General features: G+C 51.5%; 1 protein-coding gene across 1 annotated transcript; it reads left to right on the top strand.

Annotated features, from left to right (window-relative positions):
* Positions 1-44: 44 nt before the first annotated feature.
* On the top strand, positions 45-27,309 carry LOC115385454 (pannexin-1). Its single transcript, XM_030087463.1, has 8 exons — positions 45-158; positions 1,588-1,825; positions 1,926-2,038; positions 2,291-2,478; positions 5,124-5,402; positions 5,767-5,995; positions 19,391-19,631; positions 25,839-27,309. The coding sequence occupies exons 2-8, from the start codon at positions 1,645-1,647 to the stop codon at positions 25,925-25,927; spliced, it is 1,320 nt and encodes a 439-aa protein (XP_029943323.1). The 5' UTR covers positions 45-158; positions 1,588-1,644; the 3' UTR covers positions 25,928-27,309.
* Positions 27,310-27,748: the final 439 nt, after the last annotated feature.

Raw genomic sequence — 27,748 nt, 5'->3', positions numbered from 1 at the left:
CAGGGTAAAGATGGCGGAAGGAGTGCGCTTGAAACCGGAAGCAGAGGCGCGCGAGCGTCAGTGGAGCCCGGGAGCTGCGAGCAGAGAGCAGCGTCGTGGTCCGGCAGCCGCACCGAAGACTCCCGTGGAGACCGTCCGCCATGACCCCGTAGCTTCAGGTCAGTGTAACGGACGCAGAAGTAACGCCGTCGTTACTGATTAAGCAACAGTTTCTTTCTTTAACCACTCTGGACGTTGCGCTCGCGACGGAGCTGCCTCTTCATTAACCGCGTCCGAGGACTTAAGCGAAAGTGAGCCTGCCCACGAGGAGCAAAGTGCTGAAAACCCCCGAAACAGCGTTTAAAACGGCCAGACAGGAGCGCGGCGGAGCGGTGGGTTCAGTGTGACTTCAGCCAGATGTCCTCCTGACTGCTGATTCACAGTGACCGTCCTCTTCCTGGAGCACAGAGCAGCTGCTGCGTTCTTCACGCTGCAACAAGTCCAGTCCTGCACATGTATTTAAAGCCCGGACCGGCCGGGCGGACAGGCTCCAGATCTATTCCAGGACCAGCTGCATCCCTGGACACCCAGACGGGGCTCTGGAGCATACTGCGTTACTCTCAGTAACGCGGGAACCGCAGCCTTGCCTTGCTAATGAAGGAACTCAGAAACTGCAGACTGGTCTTTGGACCAAGCCGGAACGTTTTCAGGTTTCTGCAGCTTCATAGTTTCACATTTGAAGAATAAGAACGTCTCTCAGATTCCTGACAACAGGAAAACTACCTGGAAATGAACTTCATCTGTTTCTGTCCTTAGAAGTAAACATAACACCCAGTAGATTCTGAAGTAAGTAATGGACATCTTAATGTTAGTATTCATTTACCCCTTGAGATAACCCCTCTCTTTTTGGAGGGGTCCTCGGGCTTCGTGACAGGATTCTCTCTGCATTACTTTTTCTCGTTATATTAATTGAATCATTATATTTATGACTCAGGTTGCAGATTCTGTGTGACGCTCTCGTTTGCCAACACTTGTTTTCTTTGACGAATCACTCTTCATTTATATTCTCAAGTCATCCAGACTTTTGGTAATTCTTTATTTCATTTTTTCAAAATCACACATCTCAATTTTAAAGTAAGCAAGAAGGTCCTGGGTTCAATTACCGGCCGGGGCTCAGGGCCTTTCTGTGTGGAGTTCGCATGTTCTCCCCGTGTGTGCGTGGGTTCCCTCCGGGTACTCCGGCTTCCTCCCACGGTCCAAAAACATGCATGGTAGGTTAATTGATCACCCTAAATTGCCCCTAGGTATGAATGTGTGAGTGAATGGTTGTTTGTCTATATATGTCAGCCCTGCGACAGACTGGCGAACTGTCCAGGGCGACCCCGCCTTCGCCCACAGCAGCTGGGATCGGCTCCAGCCACCCGCGACCCCGAAAGGGATAAAGCGGCAGAAATTGAATGAATGAATGAATTTTAAAGTAACCAGTACTCGGTTTGGAAACACCATACAAAGAACAGGAGTGCATCTCACATTTTAATAAAGTCAATAAAGCATTCTTCTGCATTTTGCATTGCAACTAGACATCTAAGCTAGTTCCCGGTGCTGCAGGAAGTGGTCCCTGGCCTGCAGTGACGTCTGCCTGCAGGTGGAGAGCAGGGCGGAGACATGGCCATCGCCCACGTGGCCACAGAGTACGTCTTCAGCGACTTCCTGCTGAAGGACCCCAGCCAGGCCCGGTACCGCAGCGTCCGCACCGAGCTGGCGGTGGACAAGGTGGTGACGTGCGTGGCGGTGGGGCTGCCGCTGCTCTTCATCTCGCTGGCCTTCGCTCAGGAAGTCTCCGTTGGTGAGTGTGTGTGTGTGTGTGTCGTGGCGGAGTGACTTCCAGAGTGTGTCTGAGCGCTTCTCTGAAAAGAGCTGAGGAACCGTTCTGCTGCCGTCTGCAGGAAGTCAGATCAGCTGCTTCGCTCCCTCCAACTTCTCCTGGAGGCAAGCTGCGTACGTGGACTCCTTCTGCTGGGCGGCGGTGCACACACACACGCCTCTGTGGCTGCACAAGGTACACACACACACACACACACACACACCCCTTTATGCTTTGTTTCTGATGTGTGAAGCACTCTGTGCTGCCGGTCTGTGAAAAGCGCCTCATAGATTTTACTTACGCAGTTCCAGTTTATGGAAGTCAGTTTGAAAGTTGGTTCGGTGACAGTTCTCTGTGGGTGAAGAAGCCAAACTGTTTCCAGACAATCAAACTGTGATCTGTGATGGAGGGATGGATGGGTGACGGATGAATGTTGGTTCTCCGCAGTTCTTCCCCTACATCCTGCTGCTGGTGGCGGTGCTCATGTACACTCCCGCCTTGTTGTGGAGGTTCCTGGCGGCGCCGCTGCTGCAGTCGGACCTGGGCTTCATCATGGAGGAGTTGGACCGGTCCTACAACCGAGCCGTCACTCTGGCCAAGCGCATGGCCTCGGCGGGCCTGCTGACCCCAGACAGGTAGAGCGCCGCAGCACGCCACATCCTGCACCAGGAAGTCAGAATCTGCTTTTGACGTGAGGTTTGAAAATACATTCTGGTAAAATAATTCTAGCTCAACTAATTTGTTGAACTAATGTGCCTGTTTCTTGAGTTTATTTTTTAAAATGGTTCTGTTGAAGCCTGGTTGAAAAGCAATGTCTGACTTTCACTGGTTAAATGTCATAGATTTTTTTTCTACTACTTTCATCAGAGGGTGAGGGTTAGGCTTGTCTCTGACCACTGAAGTTTTCGTTCATTGAACGTTATTCGAGCGTTCCTCCACCGCTCTCTGCCGTCCTCCATGGTCGCTCTGAGCAGCTTCAGACGTGAGCTCTTCCTTCATTCGCTGTGGTTCTCAGTTTTCCCACTACACCCGGAACACTGGCTCTGTGACGGACACCATGTCCTCAAGAGCATGGCAGTGACGTGTCCTTGCAGTAAAGCGCTGGGGACGCTCGTCCACCGACTGGCTCTGGCAGGGCTGAGGGCTCGGTCTGCCGCTGGTGCATCGTCCAGGTTTAGAGCCCGTTTTAACAGCTGAGCTATAATTTCTCTGGGGTTTTGGCCGTTTTCTTTCCCTTCCAATCCGGGCCAATCTCAACTTTTGCCACTTGGAGTGATCTTTTAAATCGAGGCACTTTTTTGACATTGGTTCAACTTTCCCATAGAGTTTCTTTCCAGCTCGTGCAGCATGTCCGAAGCGCTGTTAGCAGCTTTAGCTAACTCCTTCAGAGTTTTCCTTTGCACACTCATTTCAGTTTGAAGTGCCGATATTGCAGTGTCACTTTGGGCAGTCAGTGTGTTCGAGTTCGCCTCTTGAGGAGGTTTCCTCTGATGCTGCTGCTTCCATCTTGCTGCCGATCTCTGATTTGACACCGTAGATGGTAGATACGATGGAGGAGCAGTCCTGACGTCCCCCACAGCGTCACAAATGCCCTTCTGAAGACTCCAGCCAGTCCAGCAGGACGTCTCCACACTGAACATCAGAAACCAAATGTCATGTGATTGGTCCAGCCCGTCACGTGACCGCATCACGTGGACAGAGGAGGCGCTGTGATTGGCTGATTTATGCTGAACTTTAACTCGTAATATAAAACCAACAGATGATTGATGTGAAAACCAGAGTCTGGTGAAGCAGCAGGCTGGAGAGCCACAGACCGAGACCAGGACCTGGTCTGGACCCCGGAGCTCTATATGTTTATCTGCTCTCTGAAAATCAGCATTTTGAATGGTTCTAATGGGTTCTAATGAGACCCGGGCTCTTTTTAAACACCAGCATCGCCCCCTGCTGGAGTGTCCCTAGAATACACCTTTTTTGCACGTGGGCTTCATCTTGCCGTTTTCCCAGTGGAGGCTGGCGCTGCTTTGACTCGTGGTCAGCTGGGATGGGCGTGGTCGGTGATGCAGCCTGTAGCTGGCGCCGCTGGCTCCTGCCGCTGCAGCTCAGGCCCAGGCTTCTTGCAGGTTTTCCTCCTTGTCCGTGTCCGGTATTTCCTTTCTCACTCATGTTTTCAACGCAATATTTGACAACCTCCCTGACGCTCGTATTGGACAGTTTTGTTTTAAGTGGAGTTTTTGTCTGAAATTGCTGAGTGGCAGGTGAGTGCGTCCACTTGCTCGTCGCTCAGCAGCGCCCCTGTTGCTGTCAAAATAGCCTTGAAGCCATGTGGTCAAGGAGAGTGTAGGAAAATACCCATAATGCCACATCGGCCACAGCCCAAGGTTTCATTAAAATGAGTTTCATGTTGAGATTGGAGTCGTTTTTGATCCTGTTTGTTTTTTATGAAAGTAGACATTTTACCATATAAAAGAGAAGCTTCAGTGTTAAAGCTGCATTAAGGAGTTTGCATGTTTTATGTGAAACAGCGCCCCTGCAGGCCTTGGGTGTAACTGCAGCTTAGTGAAACGCTCGTGCCTGTGGCTTGCGTCCATGTACGTGCACTGAAGAGGGGAACTCCTTCCTCGCTCTTTTAGTAGTGCTGGAGTAAGATTTAAGCTTCTTCTGCCTGGTGGGTCAGTGTGGAGCTGCAGCGCTGGAAGCCGGTCTGTTCTGACTTTCTGGAAGATTCATCCTCAAGTTGTTGCTCGCTGAGCATCTGGCGGAGTAATGGCGGACAAAACCAAACTTAAATCAGACCAGTGGGAGGCGCATTACGTCACATCGTCTCAAATTCTCCCCAAAAACATTCTGGAGCCGGACCGGCACTGTGACTTTCAAGTGACAGTTTAGCGCCGTTAGCGGTGCTAGCAGTGAATATGTCAGGGACATTGTTGACATCATTGAATGTTTGGAACATATTTATGGTGGAAAATAAGTATTTTTAAAGATGAAAAACTCCTCAATGCACCTTTAAAGTTTAAAGATGTTTGTGGTTCTGTTTGACTGCTGCACTGCAGATGAAAAGAGGCTCTGCGTGGCCTCTGAACTCGCCGAGTTGGACTTTCCTGGTTTGATCTGTGTTACATTTGATTCTGGTCTATAGTGAAGACATGACCAATCACCTTCAGTGTTTGGCGAGTGGTGGGATAAGATGCTGTACTTAACACGAGGGTGACTGGACTGGCAGCTGTGAAGTCAGTCCTGCACAGGGAGAAGCTTCAGCTGACCTCTGTCCTCCCCCCAGCGACCCCACCGACGGCTGCTTCAACTACCCGCTGGTGGAGAAGTTCCTGACCACCAAGCGCTGCTCGCGGACGCTGCTGCTGTACTACCTGCTGTGCCGCGGCCTGACTCTGGTCACGCTGCTGTGCGCCTGCTGCTACCTGGGCTACTACCTGCGCCTGGCGTCCGTGCAGGACGAGTTCGGCTGCTCGCTGCGCGTGGGCCTGCTGGAGTCGGACGCCAGCGTGCCCGAGCTGGTGCAGTGTAAGCTCATCGCTGTGGGCGTCTTCTCCCTGCTCAGGTAGGATCTCTTCACCGCTGAGGCCTTCTGGAGGATCCTCCACCTAAACCTTTCCACGACTTCTGATTCTTTCTAATTGTCAGCAGAAGCCAGACGGCTCGGCTGGTTTCTGAGGCTGCTGGCTCCTAAAACCTCGACAGACATCCACAAGTTCACTCAGTAGAACCACACAGCTCTCGGCATGCCTGCCGTCTCCAGTTAGCGTCACTTTCTAAACAGGCTTTTCTGCAACGAAACAAACGTGAAGCGTTGTTGTGTGGCTGGGGGCTGACCTCTGATGCTCCGTTGGTTCTGCGCTCCGATCTCACCGTTACCTGCTTCGCTTCTTTCTTTGTGGTGAAGCTGCTCGTGTGACTCTTCGCAGCCTCGTCAACCTGGTCTTCTTCCTGGGTCTGATTCCTGTGGTGGTCTTTGCCGGGCTCCGCCCCCTGCTCCTCCGAGGCCACGCCCGCTTCCTGGAGACCTACCAGTCGCTGCCCACCGTCAGCGTCCTGCCCTCCCCCACCGGCGCCGGGCAGTGCAATGACCTGTCTCTGTATCTGCTCTTCCTGGAGGAGAACGTCAGCGAACTCAAGTCCTACAAGTACATCAAGGTGTGTGTGTGTGTGTGTCTGTGTGTGTGTGTCTGTGTGTGTCACAGTGCAGGAACACACTGAGGGAGAATATCAGACCCACAGAAGGTCCAGGCTCAACAGGGGGGTCTGAGGGTCCAGGATCAACAGGGGGGTTCTAGCCTGGTTTAAAGTACCCAGTCGGTCCACAGACCGTACTGAGAGGTAAACTGTTCCAGTCTGGGAGCCAAGACCACAAGGGCTCTACCTGATCAAGTTTGTAGGAGGGTCAAGGGTCAGCAGGTCAGCAGACCTCAGGGCTCTGGAGGACTGATGGACTTCAACAAGGTCTGATCAGGAATCTGGATCCAGCCCGTTCAGCCACTTAAAAACAAATGAAAGAATCTTAAAGTCAGTCCTGAACCGAGCCGGAAGCCCGTGGAGAGGGACGGCACCGGAGTCATGTTCTCCTGGTTCTTTGTTCTGGTTCTGAGACCAGCTTATTCAGCACTCTGCAGGATTCCTCAGTCAGCCTGTAATATCTTTAATACCCCTTTCCCACTGGCCAAAAACCCGTTTAAACCCGCTAGCACCCCGCTGGCTCCTCAGGCAGTGGGAAAGGGTTTAGACGGGTTTTCGACCCGGGTCGATCAACCCTGCAACTGACCCGGGTTTCAATCGGCTCGCCTCCGATCTGCTTTTAGTGTGAAAGGCACAGCCGGGCCGACGCGGTGATTTACGTGACGACATCGCCGTAGCGTGGCTACGTTAGCGTGGCTACGTTAGCGCACTAGTTGTTGTTTCTGGACACAGCGTGAGACCAGAGAGCTTCTCTGGATCCGGGGGAAGAGCAGATTCGTCCACAGGTAGCAGGGACTGAGCTCCTCTGCACTGTTTACCTCGCTGTGCTGCGTCGCGCTGATGATGTCATCAACGTGGGACACCGTCAGTCAAACGCAGCCACGCAGCTCGCCTGCAGGTGGTCAGACCCGGGTCTGCAGGAGGTGGGGAAGGAGTCTAAAAGCTGATAGTCAGCGGGTCGACCCGCGAGCTTACGTAGTGATGACTCTTACTCCTTCTTATAATGTAAGTTTATTTCTGTATCGCGAGGTTACATTCAAAAAATAACCTGCAATAGTCGAAGTCAGCAAAGCAGTCAGCTTTACTTTTTCTCAGTTGTTCTCAGTTCTCAACCCCTCACCACACAATACTTAGATAGCCAGAAACATTTTCTCACATTTCTCTCTTGCTTTAACACTTTTAAAGTTCAAATCTTTGGTTATTTAAAAAAATAACTAAAAATATTAAATAATGTCATTTTATTGTCACCATTTATTGTAGGGATGTTCGACACCACTTTTTTCAGACCGATACCAAATACGAGTACTTCATCTCCAGTACTCGCCGATACTCATACCGATGCCTTTGATACATAAAATTTAAAATAATGCAGTGACAGATCATTTTTGAAAAATAACTTTTATTTCTAAAAAGAGGCAGCACAGCCACGATGTTTCAGTCCAAAATAATCGTCTGAAAAATAAAACAAACAACTCTTTCAGTTTTACACTCATTTAAATGAAATTACGTGCGAGATAAAACAATTTCTGAGTTTTAAGTTTTTTTTTTTAATGAACAGTGCAAGATGTAAACAAACTGTAAATTATACACTTTTTTAAATGAACTTATTTTAATGTTCTATAAATGAACGAAAGTCAAGATAAAACAGTTTTCTCTGAGTTTTACGCTTTACATGAACTAAAGTTTTTAAATGTTCTCATTTTAATGATTATTTATGAACTAAAGTCAAAGATAGAACAACCCAGAGTGTTAAGAGTTGCTCTCAGAGCTGCTGGTGTTCTCTGCGCTGCTCTCGGATCGCTGCTCTTCAGCTTCTCGGTCTTCTGCAGAGTTTGCCGTCGAGTTGCTGCAGGAGTTTTTTTTTCCAGCACAACAGCGTCAGCCTCTCGTCCACAGGCTTCACTCTGAGGTGTTTCAACAAATTACTGGAGGTAAATGGAGAAGAGCGCCACCTCCTCCAGCTATTTTAGCATTGCAGAGTCGGCATTCTGCAAAGCTCGGCTCGTTTTCTCTGATATAAAAGAATTTCCACTCCGGTGAAGTTCTGGTGAGACGAGCAGCGTTCTGGATTCATCCTGTTGTCTCTGCTCTGGATGAGACTCATGGAGAATCAACTCGCTGCAGTGGAGCTCAGTCCGTCAGCGCCCCCTCCTGGAGAGGAGGCCTTCTTCCTCTTTCATGTTAACGGCTGCTTGCGTCCCATTTGGTCGCACTACTGCCACCTGCTGGTGGGGAGGGCTTACTGTGCCTGGGATTTTCTTGCCTTGAGTATCGGCCCGATACCGATACCTGGTATCGCTACTTTCACATCCCTAGTTTATTGTTAGAATAATTCTTAAATAATACAATGAAGCCAAAGATCACCGCTTGTGGCTGCCGGCCGGAATAGACCCCACTGGCCCGGAACACACCGGCCGTTCGGGAAACCTCCTGATGGCCACCCCATAGACATATTAAATCTTTAATATGTCTATGGGCCACCCCGCCCTGTTCGGAGGTGTTCGCGGGAGGAACAAGCCGCTTCTGCGGCTTCTGTGATGGTCGCTCCCGCTGCATGTCACTTCCTAAAAAATGCTCTGCGCATGCGCGGCTCGAAGCAAGAGCGCGCATCGAGGCGGCGACTCGACATGATAGGTCATCACGCAAAAGCGGTCCCACGTGGCGTTTGATTGGCATTATGACTGCCCAATCACGAGTTGGAACCATACAATTCTGATTGGTTCTAAGGATCCTCCAGTAAACCTTTAAGTGTTTGTTTACTGTAGAGGTGCCTGGTGCTGCTAATGTGAAACATTTTCTACAGTTATTTTGAAAGTTGTTTGTTACTGTACAGGGAGCAGGTGCAAATGTGAAACATTTCATACAGTTATTTATTTTGAGTCTATTTATTTTTATTTTGTTATATTATTTATTTGAATTATTTACTTTATCCCCACACACATTTTTCTCAAGTTCTATGTTGGAGTTATTTCACTTGATGTTATTGAAGCATAAATGTCCAAATTCTGAAGTTTTGACAAGTTTTTTTAAATATACAAAATAACTTTAATTACCAAATGCATACCCCCCTCCCAAAAAAAAGAAAAAAATACCAGTATCGATTCGCAGGTACCAAGTATCGGTATCGTATCGATTCAGATGTGAAAGGTACCCATCCCTATATATATATATATATATATATATATATATATATATATATAAAAAATGTAGTGGCGAGCGGCGGCGAGAACGAGGAAGGACAGAGTCTGCTCTTTAGTTCATAAGCAACAAGGTTTATTGTGAGAACAACTGAACCCCGCGCATAAAGCGCCCTCCCCGGAGGCGCAGGCCAGGTCCCTCCCACAAAGGTATCCCTGACCCACGGTGCACGTAAAATGAAAATAAAACACAAAACAGGTGGCAACAGCACACAACAATAAACACAACTCCCCCATAATAAAACGAACGCAAATAAACACATAAAACACACAAATGGGCCGAACTGGCCCATATAGTCCCGCCTCCCATGAGCCTTTGCGGCTCCAACACAGTCAGCAGGGCAGCGGCCCTCTGGCGCCCCCTAGCGACCCCCCGCGGTCGCTACATAGCCCCCACCCGAGGGGTTTAAACGTCCCCGAAACCCTGGAGCCACGAACAGAACAAGTCCAAATGTCCCGGCCGCTGCCGGTGGCGTGACGAGTGCCGCAGACCCTCCGGCGCTGATCCTGGCCGGGGGTCCGCATCGTCTGTCCTGGATCTTTCGGTGCCGGCTTCTCCCCCCCCCGGGCGGCTCCAAAGGCCGGTACGAGGAGAGCCGGTCCCGATGCAGCACCACCGGGTGCCTGCGGTCAGGCATCCCGACCCAGTAGACCACATCGGAAAGTTTCTCCAGCACCACGGCTGGTCCACGCCAGTGGGTGGAGAGTTTTGGAGAGAGTCCCTTTTTCCGAGTGGGGCCGTACACCCACACCCGTTGTCCCTGGGTGAGGGGCGGCCCCCGACAGTGGGTGTCGTACGCCCGCTTCTGCCGGAGCCCCGCGTCCTCCTGGGCTTGCCGGGCAAAAGCGTGCACCACACGCAGGCGCTCTTTCAGGCGCTGGAAGTAGTCCAGCTCGGGGCCTGCAACGAGCTCTGGTTCTGGTGGTGGCCCAAAGGCTAAGTCCACGGGGGTCCACAGTTCCCAACCGAAAAGCAGGGCGGCCGGCGTGCACTTGGAGGAGTCCTGTACCGCGGATCGGTACGACCACAGGACCAGGGGCAGATGGCGGTCCCAGTCTCGTTGGTGGCGGCTGGTGAGCATGGCGAGTTGTGTGGCCAAGGTGCGATTGAAGCGCTCCACTAACCCGTCACTCTGGGGGTGGAGCGGTGTGGTCCGAGTTTTCTTCACTCCCAGCCGCTTGCAGACCTCCGCCATCACCTGGCTCTCGAAGTTCCGCCCCTGGTCGCTGTGGAGCTCCTCCGGCATGCCGAACCTGCAAAACATCTCCTCCACCAGCCGCTCGGCGATTGTGGAGGCACTCTGGTAAGGAACTGCGTACGCCTCGGGCCACTTTGTGAAGTAGTCCATGGCGACCAACACATACCGGTTTCCAGACTCGGTGATGGGGAATGGACCCAGGATGTCCACCCCGACGCGCTCCATGGGGGCCCCCACCAGATGTCGCTGCAGCGGCGCTTGAGAGTGTTGACTTGGTCCTTTCTGAGCAGTGCAGGTGTCGCAGCAGTGGACGTGGAGCTCGACGTCCCGCCGGCAGCCCGGCCAGTAGAATCGAGTAGAATCGAGCCCGCAGCGTCTTGGCGATGCCGGAGTGTCCGGTCCCCACCAACAGCTGGAGCAGGTCATGCCCTCGACCCGGCGCCTTCCAGCGGCGGTACAGCAGTCCATCATGGCTCTCGAAGCAGCCCCACTGCGAGTAGTACGCCTTCACCTCGAGCGCACAGCCAGCCATCTCGACCCACTCCGGCCGCTGGCCCGCCTCCAGCCATCTCTGGAGGAATTTCAGCGTTTCATCCGCCGCTTGGGATGCCTGTAACTCAGCAGCGGAGACTGAGAGGAAGGTGGCAGTGGACTCGGCGAGGCGCTGTCTCTGGACGGCGGACGTCGTTGGAGACAGCTTCTTGAAGGGGGCGGAGCTCTGCTCCCGCCCTATGATTGGTGCGCGCTTTGTAGGAACGGAGTTGACTTCACGTTCCGCGGACGTAGTTGACGACTGCCTTTCGGAGTGGGCGGAGTCGTCGGTCTGCTCCACTCGGCAGTGTTTCTCCCGGTCAGGCTGGAGCGGGAGGAAGTGGGACCCCAGGATGATGCTGCCTCAGGCCACGTCGATCTTGGCTCTCCAGCAGCTCAGCAGGTCCAGACCGATGATGCAGGGGGCCTGGATATTGGCGAGGCAGAATTCGTGTTTTATCTCTCGGTCGTCGGCGCGGACAGTCAGCTGCTTCTTCCCCGCCAAGTCAATCTTCTCCCCGGAGACGGTCATCAGCTTGACGTCGGTGGGGGCCCAGTCGACGGAGGGTCGGCCCGCCGTGTCGGGGAGGAAGCCAGGCCGCACGATGGAGATGGTGGAGCCGGTGTCGACGAGGGCGTGGCACGGTTGATTGTTTACGTGACAGGACAGATGCAGCCCTTTTGCGCGGCCGCATTGTCCCACCAGCGGACACGGGTCTGGGCAAGGGGTTGGAGCGGGGAGCGGCGACCTCCTCACTGCGCCGCTCCTCTCCCGTTTCCCCAGAGCCTGACTTTTTGGGGCGGGCGCCGGACAGTTTCTTGCGACGTGGCCTGGCTCGCCACACCGGTAACAGCGGTCATCTTCATGGCGTTTCCGACGAATTGTTTGGGGCGATGTGGAGCGCTGTGCCTGGAGGGCTGATTCGGCTTCTTCTTCTGCGGGTTCAGCCAGTCGAACGCAGGGCGGTGATTTGGCGCCGACCCGTGGTGTGGAGAGGATTGCCTCGGCTCGTTCTGCTTCCCGGAGGGCCTCCTCCAAAGTCTGCGGTGTAACGAGCTGCACATGCTGACGCAGCCGCTCGGGTGTGAGTCCTTGCAGGAATGCGTGGAGGGCCAGTTCCTCCAGCACAATAGCTGGACGTCAGCGGCGAAGGAGCCCAAGTTCTCTCCTTCGCGGCGGCAGCGATTACTCAGTTTTTCTCTCTCAGCAGCCTCTACGGTGCGCCGCCCAAAGCGTCGCTCGAGTGCGGTGATTAACGCGGTGAGGACCCGCTCTTCTCCCGGCGCCAGATCGAGGAGAACTTGCTGGGCCTTGCCTTCCAAGGCCAGGGCTAGATGCGCGGCGGTGTCTTGGTCACTCCAGCCATTGTGCGTAGCGGCGACTCGTGTCTGCTTGATGAAGAGTTCCAGTGAGCCGGCGCCGTCATACTTCGGCAGCTTGACGGCAGCTCTCGCCGCGGCGCTGGGTGGGCGAGCTCCCGCATCCACGCGATCTTCACCATCTTCGGCCATCCTTGCCGCTTCTGGACGGTGCTTCCGCCGATCGCTCGATCCGTCGGGCCGGCTCGGTGTCCCCCACTTCGCGGCAATCCTTCCTGTGATCTCCAGACGTTTTCTCTCTGTAGTTTGCCGTGACTCCATCCCACTTCTGACACCAATGTGTTGAGCGGCGGCGAGAACGAGGAAGGACAGAATCTGCTCTTTAGTTCATAAGCAACAAGGTTTATTGTGAGAACAACTGGACCCCGTGCATAAAGTGCCCTCCCCGGAGGCGCGCAGGCCAGGTCCCTCCCACAAAGGTCTCCCTGACCCACGGTGCACGTAAAATGAAAATAAAACAACACAAAACGGGTGGCAACAGCACACAACAATAAACACAGCTCCCCCATAATAAAACGAACACAAATAAACACAAAACACACAAATATGACCCGAACTGGCCCAAATAGTCCCGCTTCCCATGAGCCTTTGCGGCTCCAACACAGTCAGCAGGGCAGCGGCCCTCTGGCGCCCCCTAGCGACCCCCCGCGGTTGCTACAATATATATATATGTATCCATCCATCCATCCATCCATCCATCCATTTTCTTCCACTTAGCCGGGTCGCGGGGGCAGCAGTCTCAGCCCAATGGCCCAAACTTCCCCATCCCCAGACACTTTCTCCAGCTCCTCTGGGAGGATCCCAAGGCGTTCCCAGGCCAGCCAAGAGACATAGTCTCTCCAGCGTGTCCTGGGTCTTCCCCAGGGTCTCCTCCCAGTGGGACATGCCCGGAACACCTCCCGAGGGAGGCGTCCAGGAGGCATCCTAACCAGATGCCCGAGCCACCCCAGCTGGCCCCTCTCGATGTGGAGGAGAAGCGGCTCTACTCCGAGCTCCTCCCTGGTGACTGAGCTCCTCCCCCTGTCTCTAAGGGAGCACCCAGCCACCCTACGGAGGAAGCTCATTTCGGCCGCTTGTATCTGGGATCTTGTCCTTTCAGTCATGACCCAAAGTTCATGACCATAGGTGAGGGTGGGAACGTAGATTGACCAGTAAATCGAGAGCTTCGCTTTTCGGCTCAGCTCCCTCTTCACCACAACGGACTGATACAACGACCTCGTCACTGCAGCCGCTGCACCGATCCGCTTGTCAATTTCACCTCCATCCATCCCTCACTCGTGAACAAGACCCCAAGATACTTAAACTCCTCCACCTGGGCCAAAGTCTCTCCACCGTCCTGGAGGGGGCAAACCACCTTGTTCCGGGCGAGGTCCATGGCCTCGGATCTGGAGGTGCTGATCCTCATCCCTGTCGCTTCACACTCGGCTGCGAACTGCCCCAGTGCATGCTGTAGGTCCGGGTTCGATGAAGCCAACAGGACAACATCATCTGCAAAAAGCAGAGATGAAATCCTGTGGTTCCCGAACCGGACCCCCTCCGGCCCCTGGTCCCTGAACTGGACCCCCTCCAGCCCCTGGTCCCTGAACTGGACCCCCTCCGGCCCCTGGTCCCTGAACCGGACCCCCTCCGGCTCCTGGCTGCACCTAGAAATTCTGTCCATAAAGATTATAAACAGAACCGGTGACAAAGGGCAGCCCTGCCGGAGTCCAACATGCACCGGGAACAGGTCCGACTTACTGCCGGCAATGCGGACCAGACTCCTACTCTGGTCGTACAGAGACCGGACGGCCCTGAAGAAGGGGCCCTGGACTCCGTATTCCCGGAGCACCCCCCACAAAACACCACGAGGGACGCAGTCGAACGCCTTCTCCAAGTCCACAAAACGCATGTGAACCGGTTGGGCCAACTCCCACGAACCCTCGAGCCCCTATGGAGGGTCTAGAGCTGGTCCAGAGTTCCACGACCAGGACGAAAACCGCATTGTTCCTCCTGAATCCGAGCTTCTGCTATCGGTCGAATCCTCCTCTCCAGTACCCTGGAATAGACTTTCCCAGGGAGGCTGAGGAGTATCATCCCACAATATTTGGAGCACACCCTCCGGTCCCCCTTTTTAAACAGGGACCACCACCCCAGTCTGCCAATCCAGAGGCACCGTCCCCGACCGCCACGCGATGTTGCAGAGACGTGTCAACCAAGACAGTCCAATCCGTGTATCATTCGTTCAATTGATATTCAATTAATCAAAAAACAAAATATTGAAAAATTAGTCATTTTTCCATTTTTCATTTTTAAAATAAAAACAAATAAATGAAAATTGGTTTGTTTTTCAATATCCCGTTTGTTAAGACGGATCAAATATAGGAAAGTTGAAATACGGCCACAGAGCAGACTTTAATGTGATTTTTTAATTTCTTTGATCTCCGTGACCCGGAAGTTCTATCGTCTGTGTTTTGGTTTTTGTCGGCGGGAAAGTGGGCGGGTCACGGGACCCTGTGGGTCAGTTTAAGGCCAGTACACACTACAGAAGTATCGGGCCGGATTTTTTCCCCGATCTTCTCCTCCCGACCGAAGCCGACAAGGTCCGACTGTCGGGAGTATGATAATGAGTTCGGGTCTGATCTTCGTGTAGTGTAGGGGATTTTTTTTTTAAGCAGCAGCACCAGCCAATCAGGGAGCTTTATTTCGAGGGTGTGGGCAGCTCTACTCGGAGCTGATCAGCGCCTCTCAGAGCGCACCGCACACCACAGGATTTGCGATCAGAAATATTAAACATGTTCATTATCTATGATCGCCCCTTCCGACGCCTCCCGAGAAGCTCCAACTGGAAAAAAATCTCTCGGAACACACCGCACACTACACGAGACTTAAAGTACTCAGGGTGAATCTCGTCCACCCCCGGTGCCTTGCCACCGAGGAGCTTACCGACCACCTTGGTGACTTCAGCTTGGGTGATGGGTGACGAGTCCACCTCTGAGACCTCAGTCCACCTCTGGGACCTCAGCCTCTGCTTCCTCCATGGAAGACGTGGCGACGGGATTGAGGAGGTCCTCGAAGTATTCCTTGTACCGTCCAACAATATCCCCAGTTGAGGTCAGCAGCTCCCCACCTCCACTGTAAACAGTGTTGGCGGAGACCTGCTTTCCCCTCCTGAGGCGCCGGACGGTTTGCCAGAATTTCTTCGAGGCTGACCGATAGTCTTCCTCCATGGCCTCCTGAACTCCTCCCAGACCTGAGTTTTTGCCTCCACAACCACCTGGGCTGCAGTTCGCTTGGCCTGCCGGTTCCTGTCAGCTGCTTCGGGAGTCCCACGAGCCAACAAGACTCGATAGGACTCCTTCAGCTTGACGGCAGCCCTTACTTCCGGTGTCCACCACCGGGTTCAGGGGTTGCCGCCACGACAGGCACCGGAGACCTTACGACCACAGCTCCGGGCAGCTGCTTCGACAATGGAGGTGGAGAACATGGTCCACTCGGACTCAATGTCCCCAGCCTCCTTCGGGACATGGGAGAAGCTCTCCCGGAGGTGGGAGTTGAAAACCCTGCTGACAGAGGGTTCCGCCAGACGTTCCCAGCAGACCCTCACAATACGTTTGGGTCTGCCAAGTCTGTCCGGTTTCCTCCTCCACCAGCGAATCCAACTCACCACCAGGTGGAGATCGGTCCACAGCTCTGCTCCTCTCTTCACCGGAGTGTCCAAGACACGCAGCCGGAGATCAGATGACACGACAACAAAGTCGATCATCGACCTCCGACCTGGGGTGTCCTGGTGCCCAGTGCACTTATGGACACCCCTGTGCTCGAACATGGTGTTTGTTATGGACAAACTGTGACTAGCACAGAAGTCCTACAACAGAACACCACTCAGGTTCAGATCGGGGAGGCCGTGCGATCCAATCACCCCCTTCCAGGTCTCACTGTCGCTGCCCACGTGGGCGTTGAAGTCCCTCAGTAGAACAATGAGTCCCCAGTCGGAGCACTGTCCAGCCCCCCTCCCAGGGACTCCAAGAAGGCCGGGCACTCTGCACTGCTGTTCGGCCCATAAGCCGAGACAACAGTGAGGCACCTGTCCCCGACCCGAAGGCGCAGGGATGCGACCCTCTCGTTCACTGGGGTAAACTCCAACACATGGCGGCTGAGCTGTGGGGCTGTAAGCAAACCCTCACCAGCCCGCCGCCTCTCACTGCGGGCAACGCCAGCGCCGTGGAGAGTCCAGCCCTTCTCGAGAGGTTGGGTTCCAGAGCCCAGGCTATGTGTGGAGGTGAGCCCGACTATATCCAGCCGGTACCTCTCAACCTCCCTCACAAGCTCGGGCTCCTCCCCCCAACGAGGTGACAGTCCATGTCCCCAGAGCCAGTCTCTGTGTCTGAGGATCGGGTCGCAGGTCACCCTGCCGTCGGCTGCCACCCAATCCACATTGCACCCGGCCCCTATGGTTCCCTCGGTGGGTGGTGAGCCCACCGGAGGTCAGGCCCACGTCGTCCCTTCGGGCTGAGCCCGGCCGGGCCCCGTGGGCAAAGGCCCGGCCACCAGGCGCTCGCTTATGAGCCCCAACTCCAGACCTGGCTCCAGGGTGGGGCCCCGGCTGCGCCATACCGGGCGACGTCACGACCTTTGTTGTTTTCCTTCTCATAGGGGCTTTCGAACTGCTCTCAGTCTGGCCCGTCACCCAGGACCTGTTTGCCATGGGAGACCCTACTAGGGGGGCATAAAGCCCCCCGGCAACATAGCTCCTGGGAACATGCGGGCTCTCAAACTCCCCCACCACGATAAGGTGGCAGTTCTGGATATATATATATATATATATATATATATATATATATATATATATATATATATATATATATATATATATATATTATTATTTTTTTTTGAGGTTTGCCATTTTGTCCTTGTTTCAAACTGCAATTTTCTATTGTCTCAATAACACTGAACAAAGTAATATACATGATATGGAAATCCTCACTAACACATGACAACGCCTACATGTCGCTGTCTAGTGCTGCACGATTTGGGGAAAAGGTGCGATTGGCGATTAGGTGGACAATATTGCGATTGTGCTTGCGATTTAATAAAAACAATTGGTTCATCATGAGTCTACAGACTTGCTTGGTTATCACGGAGAACAAATCAAGGAAAAAGCAGTGATGGATTACTGAGGATTTTAATTGTGTAATAATTCTCAAAATATCCAAACTTATGGTATACAAACAACAGTACTGTTTTGTTTTTATTCAAAATAGCACAATTATGCATTGTACAAACTGAAAAGGCACATCTCTGTAAACTGAAAACAGTGTGAAGATCTTCTGTGTGATACACACACTGGAATGATAACACAACACTTTACCACAGAGAGGGTTGGGCGCTATGAATAAAATCTTGTATCACGGCATAAGAAATTTCACATCACGGTAACGCTATATATCACCGTATGTATTTTTCCCCTGTAAATTCAAATAATTGGTTAAAAATAATCAAAATGTCACATTTTATCATTGTCCCGTTTTATTTTTTTAAACTCTGGTTTATATAACTTCAATTGTTTAAAAAAAAAAATTCACAATGTGTAAGAAAAAAAGACCTGAGTTTTTAGCTTCACTCCCGGAGCCGCTCGTCTCTGCGTCCTCCATTATGGTTCCACCTCTCCTGGACACGCTGGTGTTGTTCGCGAGCGCACCCTGTGCTGACCTGACCAATGAAACGCAGCGAACAAACCCCACACCACGTCGGGACGCACTGTGAAAATGCACAAATGCACCCAAACAGCTGCGCTGCGGCTGTCCTGTTAGCGAGTGTAGACGACATGCAGCAGACCTCTGCTCTCTCTCCGGGTTAGGGTTTTTTTTGGGGGTTTTTTTTGACACTTTTTTTAATAATTGCACAATTGCACCCCTTTTGCGATTACGTAATTGCACGTGCTGACATTGTGATTGCGATAATCATGCAGCGCTAGCGCTGTCCTTTGTTTACAAGCCGTTGCGAATCTGTTTTCTTTTTTTAGGTATGATTGACATTTAAACCTGTTTGACGAGGGATGCAACCAAGAATCGGTTTAAAATCGGTTCGTAGCGTCGGATACAAAAATAGCTTCACTATAGCTGTGGACTGCATAGCAGCCCTTTGCAAATCCAGGCGCTGCAGATCTTCACTCAGGTGTCTTAAGATGTCTTAAATACTCCTGATTTGATTTTAAGAGGATTGAGTAACGGCCTCATGGAAGGTCAGGAAATAATATAAGGAAATGGTCTGAGATCTCAGAGAGCACGACTCCAGTTACCAGTGAGGAACTTTGTTATGAAATGATGGATGTTGGACTGTGAGGACTGAGTGGCTTCGGGGCAGTCTTTATGGCAGGAGAGAAGTCTGTAGTGCTTCTGCATACTTACATAAGTCATTTTTGATCGTACCGTCTCGAGAGGCGAGACCTTGACACGTCTGGCTTTCAGAGCCAATCACATGCGAGTTCCTGAGGTTGCCAAACAAGCAGCACAACATTCAGTATTTTATGACCGCGCGGTTGGCGTGTGCCGCACGGTGACGCTGTGATTGGTGCTTTTGCCTCACAGCAACAAGGTCCTGGGTTCAAACACCGGCCGGGACCCGGGGCCTTTCTGTGCGGAGTTTTCATGTTCTCCCGGTGTGTGCGTGGGTTCCCTCTGGGTACTCCGGGTTCCTCCCACGGTCCAGGCTGGTATTTGAGCCCAGGATCTTCTCTGTGTGAGGCATGCATGCCGTGCCGTTGGCCATCAGGAGATATCTGAGCAGGGAGAAAAGCAGGAGTTCTACTTTCCTCTGTTGCAGGCAGGAGTTCCGCAGTCGGCCCCCTTCAGGGTGGCGGAGGGACTGTTGGCTTGCCGTTGGCATGGTGTCACATTCAGGGGACTAGTTCCTAACCCCCGTGTTGGAACGTTCTGCCGTCAGATCCGTCCTCACCATGTGTGCAGCGTTGCTGGCTTGTTGTCTCTCAATATGTCACAGGAAGTCGGTTGTGTACTGGTGTGGGAGTGTAAGGTGTCTGCGCTCAGGAGTGTGTCTGGAATGTGTTTCAGGTGCTGGAGCTGCTCAAGAGACGAGGCGACTGTGCCGGGGAGGACTTTGACGCCATGGGTCTGCTGCAGACGCTCTGCCTGGTGAAGATGGACACGCTGGACGGGACCGGAGCGGCGGCCGCGGCCGCGGCACAAAACCAGAGCCCAGAGAAGACGGATGCAGAAGAAGCAGCCGACCTCGGCCCCGGGCGTTTAAATCCAGGCGGGTTAAACAGCGGCGCGACGGACACCGAGATGAAAGGTGAGACGCACAAGGTACTGACAGAAAGGCTTTGGACCAACCTGTCCAGACCACAGTCAACCAAGTGGGATCAAGCATATTCGGTCGATACAGCCAAAGCATTAAATCTCCCCTTTTTTTTGTTTTTGCTTGAAATCTGATAAATGATTTTAATCTTTTTTTTTTCTGCGTAAAGAAACACAATTAAACATTTTTCAAAAATAGGATTTTTCATTGAATTCTAAAACGTCAGCATTTAACCGTATAGGCAATAAAGTTATTACTGAGGTTGTTTTAACAGAACACTTGCATGGGCACTGCATTAAAATAAGTATGTAACCCTTTTCCCAGCTGCCTCGCTACAGGGAAGTGAGTGTCACTTCCTTCCCAATGTACACGCTAAGGCAAAAGAGACATTTCATTGAAAAATAATAATAATAAAAATCATGCCACTATGCAGTGCAGATAATTCTTTGTATTGAAGCAATATTCAGATAAACAAAAAAAAAATATGAAGGTCTAAACAAAAAAATATTCATCAAGTTCACTAAATTCAGTTCCGGAGTTTTTTCCTTTTACCGTTCACTCCGGGGTTAATTGACGCGAGTTTGCGAGATTCGTTGGCGCGTTGGAGCTCTGATCCAGCGATTGTGTGGATGGCGTAATCCTACCAGTGGATTGGGAGAACCTCCTCCAGTTCGGATTGGAGTCACGGTGCGCAGGGGATCCCTCTTCTTTGCGATCTCTTACCCAGGTGAGTTCAAGCAACCAGACAGCAGCGCGTCCCTCAGCTCCGCTCTGGCTTAACGAGGCTGCTCGGTGTAGTGGTGTTAGCCACACGCTACCTTAACCACACTGATCGGGTCCTGTCGGCTCAACTGACTCTCGCCGCGGTGCGAGCTGCGGTCAGTCTTCCTCAGCCGCCCGCGGGACGACAGGAGTCACTGGCCAGGCCGTCACACCAACCGAGCTCCGCTCACGCTAGCCTGTAGCGGGCTTGCACACTTCCGTGTCTGTCTGACCGGCTCTCCAGACGCTCTCACGGAGCGTCGTGCTTCCGGTCTGCTCCCCCCCCAGCGTCAAACAATACGCCCTTAAATAGGCTTCACACAAAATTATAATCTTCTTAATATTTAATCTGGGTTTTTAACCACAACTTATGAAATATTCTTATTTTTTCTTTAATGAAACCAAAAAACACATACGTTCCTCATTATTACATCTTTCAAACATAACAGAAAATTGAATATTCTCCTTCGGAAAATCATATTACTACAAGTAAATAAAAGGAAAACTGGAGAAAAAGAATTTATAAAAAATCCCACACAGATCAAATTTAAGCACCGGCAAAACACACGATTGAAGTTTCAGTTTCATTTTCATTTTTTATCATCTTTGCGCTCTTTATTTCATTTTGTGCCTTATATCAGCCTTTACCTTTTTATTTTTCCGATAATTCAGCCCAGTGCATTATGGGTAAAGATGTGGAATGGACTGTATCTCACCGTTAAAAGCGCCGCGGCCGTGTGCGCTTTAATGACGCTCTGCCTGAGGCGGTGGGATTCTCGTGGCGCCGGGAGAGATCCGGCCGGACCGGTGGGGGAGGGGCCGGGCATTCTCTGACCCCGGCGGGGCAGGAAGACAGAACTCTTCTCATTTGTAAGAGAATGTTGAGAATTAACTCGATATATCACCCAGCTCGAGGTTTGGATGCAGAACTCGGAGTTCTACAGGATGGAGCTGGATCGCTGTGAGTCCGGTTCTCCTGACAGATCTGAGGATGTGATTGGTCCGTCTGTCTCCACTTTGGGCAGATGAATATGATATGAAAGTATTGTGTAAATATGAAACGTGCTCTACAAATAAAGTTGGATTTGATTTAAAGGATCTGAGGTTCCAGAGCTGGACTTCCTGTCAGCCTGGCTGTAGAGCTAAAGAGAACCCTGGACTGGTTCTGCTGGTCTTCAGCTCCGGGTTTTATAGGTTAACAGACTTCCTGTCCAGGAAACACTTCTAGCTGAGTCAGACTCCATCTCTGGTTCTCCTGCTGGTTCTTTAAGGTTCTCAGCTGTTGGTTCCACCGTGGAGTTGTTCTCCTCTCAGCTGTTTTTATCTTCAGAGGATCAGTAGAGGGAAGTGAGGCTGCTGCTCCACGCAGCGCCGTGTTCCTGAATCGTACTGCGCAGCACTTACAACCCGTTCTCTTCTGTCAGACAAATTCCACCGAACGCGCCGCGTCCCAGAAGCGCCGGCGCCACGGCGCTGGAGTTTTGCTTCAGTTCTATTTTCTGCGCCGCCACTTCTAAACCTCGTAAATTCACTGTCGTTGAGAAAGCAGCAGACAGGAAGTTAAACCGGAAGTTTCAAAATAAAACGCAATGCACGACTTCTTGGACGTTAACTTTTTTCCTAAATGTTGTTATTCCGCCGCCTCGGGAGGAGAGCATCAGGTCAACAGGCCGAGACAGCAGCAAACGCGGAAATGACCCTTTTTTATGTAGAATAAACCAGACAAAAGAAAGTTCTGGATAAAGAAAAGCTCTCGTTTGAAATCGAAACGTAAACCATCGTCCATGACTCGCAGAGCAGTGTGGCTGGTGTGGAGGTGAAACTCTTCTGCCCGTGTCCACCGTGCCGCTCCGGCCGAGGCTTCCCCTCCCACTGAGCCTTTCTGGATCCCAAAATCAAGATGTACAATAAGGACCTGACGACTTCTGGCTTTCAGTGTAGGGCTGCAACTAACGATTGTTTTTGTTGTCGACTAATCTATTGATTATTGTTTCGATTAATCGTGATTATTTTTTTCTTTATTTCTAACCACCTATTTTGGACATCTTTTTAACCTAGCTTGTGCAAATCTCCACACCTGTGAAATACCCTGTTGTACCCTGATCACATGTTTAACAAATAAACTGTATTAATGACACACAACATTTTTCATTTCAACATATCATCACTGACCAGAACAAAAAATAAATCAATCAAATGACACAAACTTAAAGTGCAAGTGGTAGGAACAAACATTTGTAAACAACCCAAAAATGCTGCAGTTAGCTTGCCTTGCAGTTTGAACAGGTATTAAGGTTTAAACTTTAAACCAACTAAGGAGTTGCTTTTACTTAAAGGCGCTAGCCACCATTTTAATTTAACCACGACGAGAAAAATGCTTTTCACATCATGTACTAGCAAGTCCATGCTACATTTCTGTGGAAAAAAAAAACACATTGTTCAGCGTGTTCTGGATATCTGGCCCCGCAAAGCGCTGCCTGAGGATTCAGCGTGACGCCCTCTCTGCTCCAGTCACAGCGCAGCAGCAGGGGGGCGGAGCCAGGCCGTCTTCAGCGCGTGCACGACACCGGTAAACAGACCAGCATGGAAGCCGAAGGAGCAACAAGCTGCTGTCTGCATTGAACATGTAGCGACGAGGTGACATCTGGTTTACTGAGACGAAGCGGCCGTTTATTTTGAACAAAAAAGAGTCGAAGTGGCTTCTGCTGTGTTTCCTCCGGAGGGTTGTGCACGCATACGGGATGAGCATGTAGAGTGGTGCACGCCGAGTGGAAGCAGAGCGGAGCCATTGCATTCATATTATAGCACTTTACCCTCGAATATCGTATGTAAGCAGGCCAGCATGAGAATAAGAATATTAGAAATAAAACTAATTCCCACACTGGACGAGCAGAGCGACCTTGGAGAAGCTAAATGAGGTGTTTTATTTTCTGTTTAGATGATCTGTTCGTGTGATATCGAGAGACGAGAGCCTGTAGAGGAGCACCCCCCCCCCTCCTCTAGAGGGGCAGCCCCCCCCCCCCCTCTAGAGGAGCAGCCCCCCCCCTCCTCTAGAGGAGCAGCCCCCTCCTCTCCTCCTCCTCTAGAGGAGCAGCCCCCCCCCCTCCTCCTCCTCTAGAGGAGCAGCCCCCCTCCTCTCCTCCTTCTCCAGAGGAGCAGCCCCCCTCCTCTAGAGGAGCAGCCCCCTCCTCTCCTCCTCCTCTAGAGGAGCAGCCCCCCCCCCTCCTCCTCCTCTAGAGGAGCAGCCCCCCCCCCTCTCCTCCTTCTCCAGAGGAGCAGCCCCCCTCCTCTAGAGGAGCAGCCCCCCTCCTCTAGAGGAGCAGCCCCCCACCCGGACGGCCCGGTGCTGCGCTGTGCTCACAGTCCAGTGTGTGTTGACTTAAGCATCGGCGCTCTGCGGCGCTCTGCGGCGGCACTCTGCGGCGGCGCTCTGCGGCGGCGCTCTGCGGCGCTCTGTGGCGCTCTGCGGCGGCGCTCTGCGGCGCTCTGTGGCGCTCTGCGGCGGCGCTCTGCGGCGCTCTGTGGCGCTCTGCGGCGGCGCTCTGCGGCGGCGCTCTGCGGCGCTCTGTGGCGCTCTGCGGCGGCGCTCTGCGGCGCTCTGTGGCGCTCTGCGGCGGCGCTCTGCGGCGCTCTGCGGCGCTCTGCGGCGCTCTGTGGCGCTCTGCGGCGGCGCTCTGTGGCGCTCTGCGGCGGCGCTCTGCGGCGCTCTGCGGCGCTCTGGCGTCCGGTGGAATTTGGGGGTTGGGGTTGTACAAGGGGGACCCTGAAGTCCCCGGACTGTGGTTATAAAAAAAAAAACCAGGAATGATTTCAGACTTTCGGCCGTTATGTCGCCACAGCGTAGCCTTCAGCCTTTAACTGTGAACATTTTCACCTCCCAAAGACGCACAGGCAGCTCACAGCCAGTGTTTATCTTACTACCTCCGTCTTTGAAAAATGCGAAAATGGCGGAACCCGATTTTGTTTCCTCCTGGGAAAAACGGCAACAGAAACACTCACCATGATCCACACCGTGTACAAAGATGAGGCTCTGGGGAGAACACAGGTCTATGGGCGCTTTAGGGGTGGTCAGAGGTCCATCGAAGACTCGCCTCGCTCCGGCCGACCCTCCACCTCCCGCACAGAGGACAATGTCCGCAGAATCGAAGCTGATCTGCTTTTTCGACGTCAAAGGGACGGTCCACAGCGAGTTTGTGCCGCCGGGACAAACCGTCAACCAGGACTTTTACCTGGAAGTGCTGCGGCGCTCCGGGAGGCGGTCAGGCTGAAGCGGCGGCGCTGTGGGGGAGGGGGACTGGTGGCTCCATCACGACAAGGCGCCAGCGCACAGGGCTCTGCGGTAAAACAGTTCCTGCTGCCCCATCCGCCGTATTCCCTCCATTCAGCCCCGTGAGACTTCTGTCTCTTCACAAGAATGAACACGGAACTGAAGGGGCGGAGCTTTGATGACGTGGAAGAGGTGAAAAAAAAATCGAAGGACGCTCTTAAAGGGACCGTTACGCAGCAGCATGCTGACTGTTCTGAGCAGTGGAAATCCCGGCTGCAGCGCTGGGTTCAAGCCGAAGGAGAGGACTGTGAAGGTGACAGTGTTGATTGAATGTGAACATGAAAAAATAAGTTATAACCACAGTCCGGGGACTTTTGGGTCCCCCCTCGTAGATGAAGGCCAGGTTCTCCAGGAACATGATCAAGAACATGTTGCTTCTTTGAAACTGAGATATTGATCCTTCTTCAGCCAGATGTCATTTCTTTTCAGATTCATGCATTTTATTATACTGCTAAATAAGAGACAGTGCACTAATTTATTTTCAAGTTAAAGTCACTTTCATTTTTGTTCTATTTGCTTTGCTTCTAACAGACACTGCACTTACTTATTTTCATGTTTCAGTGAACCTTAAATTAGCCTTGTTAATGCATTGTTCTGTTTGAATGTGTTGTTCCCTGCTGTTAAGAATAAATGCTGGAGGAGGAGCTGCTGAAGGATGGGGGGAGCTGCTGGGGGGGGCTGAAGCCACCTGTGAATCGGTGTTGATGGCCTCTCCCAGAGTCAGAGCCGCTCCAGGAGGAGCCACACAGGCGATGGCTAACGGCAGGCAGAGGAGCAGCCAGGGAGGCTCTCCGGGCCGTGTGCGTTTTGTTTCAGCATTTTTGACTCACGTACTTTGGAATAAAAGGACCGAAACACTGAGGAAGGAGGCTGGCGTCCACCGTGCTGCAGGGTCTCCAGCCCTGTCACATACATCAATACCAGAAAGACACGGGAACAACAATCATCCGCTAAGAGTATTAAACCAAATCCATAACGCAGGACAAGCTCTTCTGCATCCTGTCTTCTCAGTAAAACTTTGATTTTTGCAGCGTTTTTCAGATGATGGTTCTTTTGTGGCAGTAATGACTTTAACACATATGAGGAAATGCAATCCCTTTCTGTCTTTCCAGAGCTGGCACCCTTGTTATCGGAGAACTGCGACGTGACGGGAAGCAGACCTGGAGAGGACGGAGGGGTTCTCCGGCAGAGGCCGATGTGAAGCAGCACCTCCTGAAGGGGGAACGCACTCCAGCCACTCTGCTCATGTTGTAGTTTTCCTGTGGAGCAGAGGAATTTTGAATTTAGTGAATAAAGAGAGCAGGAGATTACAGCGGACATAAGAGGACAGAAAATTCCTCCAACAGTACGAAACTCATGTCATGTGACGCATCAGGACTGTTTTAAAGACCGTTCTGCTTTGACCCTATTTCCATGCAACTTTCAAAAAGTCACAGTGGGACATTTTCCAACTCTTTCACAAGACTGACGAGGACAGTGGGTCAGCTGGTTGAGTCAGATTGAGATTTGACTGGATCCATGTTTTAGTTCAGATCTCTCTCCTGCTGCCCTCCAACCACCTCAAACTGGAACACAGTCCAGCGAGCGGGCCTCATCACATCGATGTGAAATGGTTTTCACTGCAACGTTACTACCATGCCACAGGAATGCAGTGTTGAAGGAAGTTCCACTTGGACTTCTCCAGAGCTTCAACAGACATGATCTTCTCACTGAGTGTAGAAGAGTCAGATGAACAAAGTCCACTGAAATTAGAGGTCAGTGCTGAATACGGCGGGAAACATGCATCTTTGGTCTGGTTTCTGCGTTTCTGCTTGGACCTCCAACACAGCTTATTGCTGTTAGTGCCCTTGTTAGGTTGATTTGGTGTTTGAGGTGGACGTCCTTCGATTTGGGTGTTGTCCAAACTGTTTTCTGTCTCAAAAGGAAAAACTACTCGATAACGCTAACCCACAAGTCTTGATCTGAACTTAAACACATTGCTGTTGGGAGTGTTTTTTTTTTGGGGAGCTTTGAGTCTGTCGGTCACATTTCAGGACTGTCGGGGCTGTGATGTGGAGGCGGAAATGTTGTTCTCCTGTCATCAATGAAAACTCTCAAACTTTACCAGGCTTACAACTGGATGTTTCCTCTGTCATGTTCTTTTTGGTACGATAGCATAAAAAATGATATGCATGTGGATTTATTTTTAATGGTGGTTAAAAAAAATAATTCTAAAGTAAACTATCAAATCTTTTCCTGTTTGGATCGGTCTCAGGGATGAAACTGTCATGGTGGGAATTACTATGTGGCCTATGTGCTTTGAATGTGTCGTGCTGCCATTTGGAGATATAAAATTGTGTTTATTAACTGTTCTGCTGTGGTTCATGTCGTTGCCAAATATTTCAATCCTCCTGTTTGTCTGTAGACAAACTCGTAACATATTGCTGAAATTCTCTATGTGAAAATACATTCAGTTTTGACTGTCTGCTCTCAAATGAATTCATGTGTTTGACGTTTAGAAGTGTGTGAGGTTTTGCCATGTGTGTTTTGATACACATGATCTCCAGTTGGAAGGGAATAAAAGAGTTAATCTCAGCTGTCTCTATTCCGTCCCAAGAAACCGATTTCTCAACTTTATCTTGAAGTTAATCAGTCAACAGTATCGACCAGGGTCTGAACACTGACGGTATATTAAAGATGGGCGGAGCTAGCGTGGCTCCCCCATAGCGTTCTCATTGACTGTATATAAAGATGGGGGGGTAGCATAACATATATATGTATACCTTCCCAATACAACATATCACATGTGACAGAGAACAATCCATAACCACAGCACTTATAACCAGAGACAGACAAAAAGTTGATAGCTAACACCAGGACTGACAGAACCTGAACAGGTTATTTTTTTAAAGTTAAACACTGCACAATAAGCTACTACTACAAGGGGTATGAGAAAGGGCATCTTCTTTTTTCCTTCCCTACAACAGATCACCATTAGTCTAGCCCACCACAGGAAAACAGTTTAACTAATTCCACAAGTACA

Source organism: Salarias fasciatus, unplaced genomic scaffold, assembly GCF_902148845.1.
Source record: "Salarias fasciatus unplaced genomic scaffold, fSalaFa1.1, whole genome shotgun sequence".
NCBI classification, from domain to species: domain Eukaryota; kingdom Metazoa; phylum Chordata; class Actinopteri; order Blenniiformes; family Blenniidae; genus Salarias; species Salarias fasciatus.
The sequence above is the reverse complement of the archived record's forward strand: the minus strand, read 5'-3'. Positions and strand labels throughout refer to the sequence as shown.

What these genes read in the sequence shown, in the direction of transcription:
- LOC115385454 (XM_030087463.1), top strand. Translation starts at nt 1,645, where the DNA reads ATGGCCATCGCCCACGTGGCCACAGAGTACGTCTTCAGCGACTTCCTG. An exon ending in CGCTCAGGAAGTCTCCGTTG is followed by an intron (nt 1,826 to 1,925) that starts GTGAGTGTGTGT and finishes TGCCGTCTGCAG; the next exon opens with GAAGTCAGATCAGCTGCTTC. An exon ending in GGCCTGCTGACCCCAGACAG is followed by an intron (nt 2,479 to 5,123) that starts GTAGAGCGCCGC and finishes TCCTCCCCCCAG; the next exon opens with CGACCCCACCGACGGCTGCT.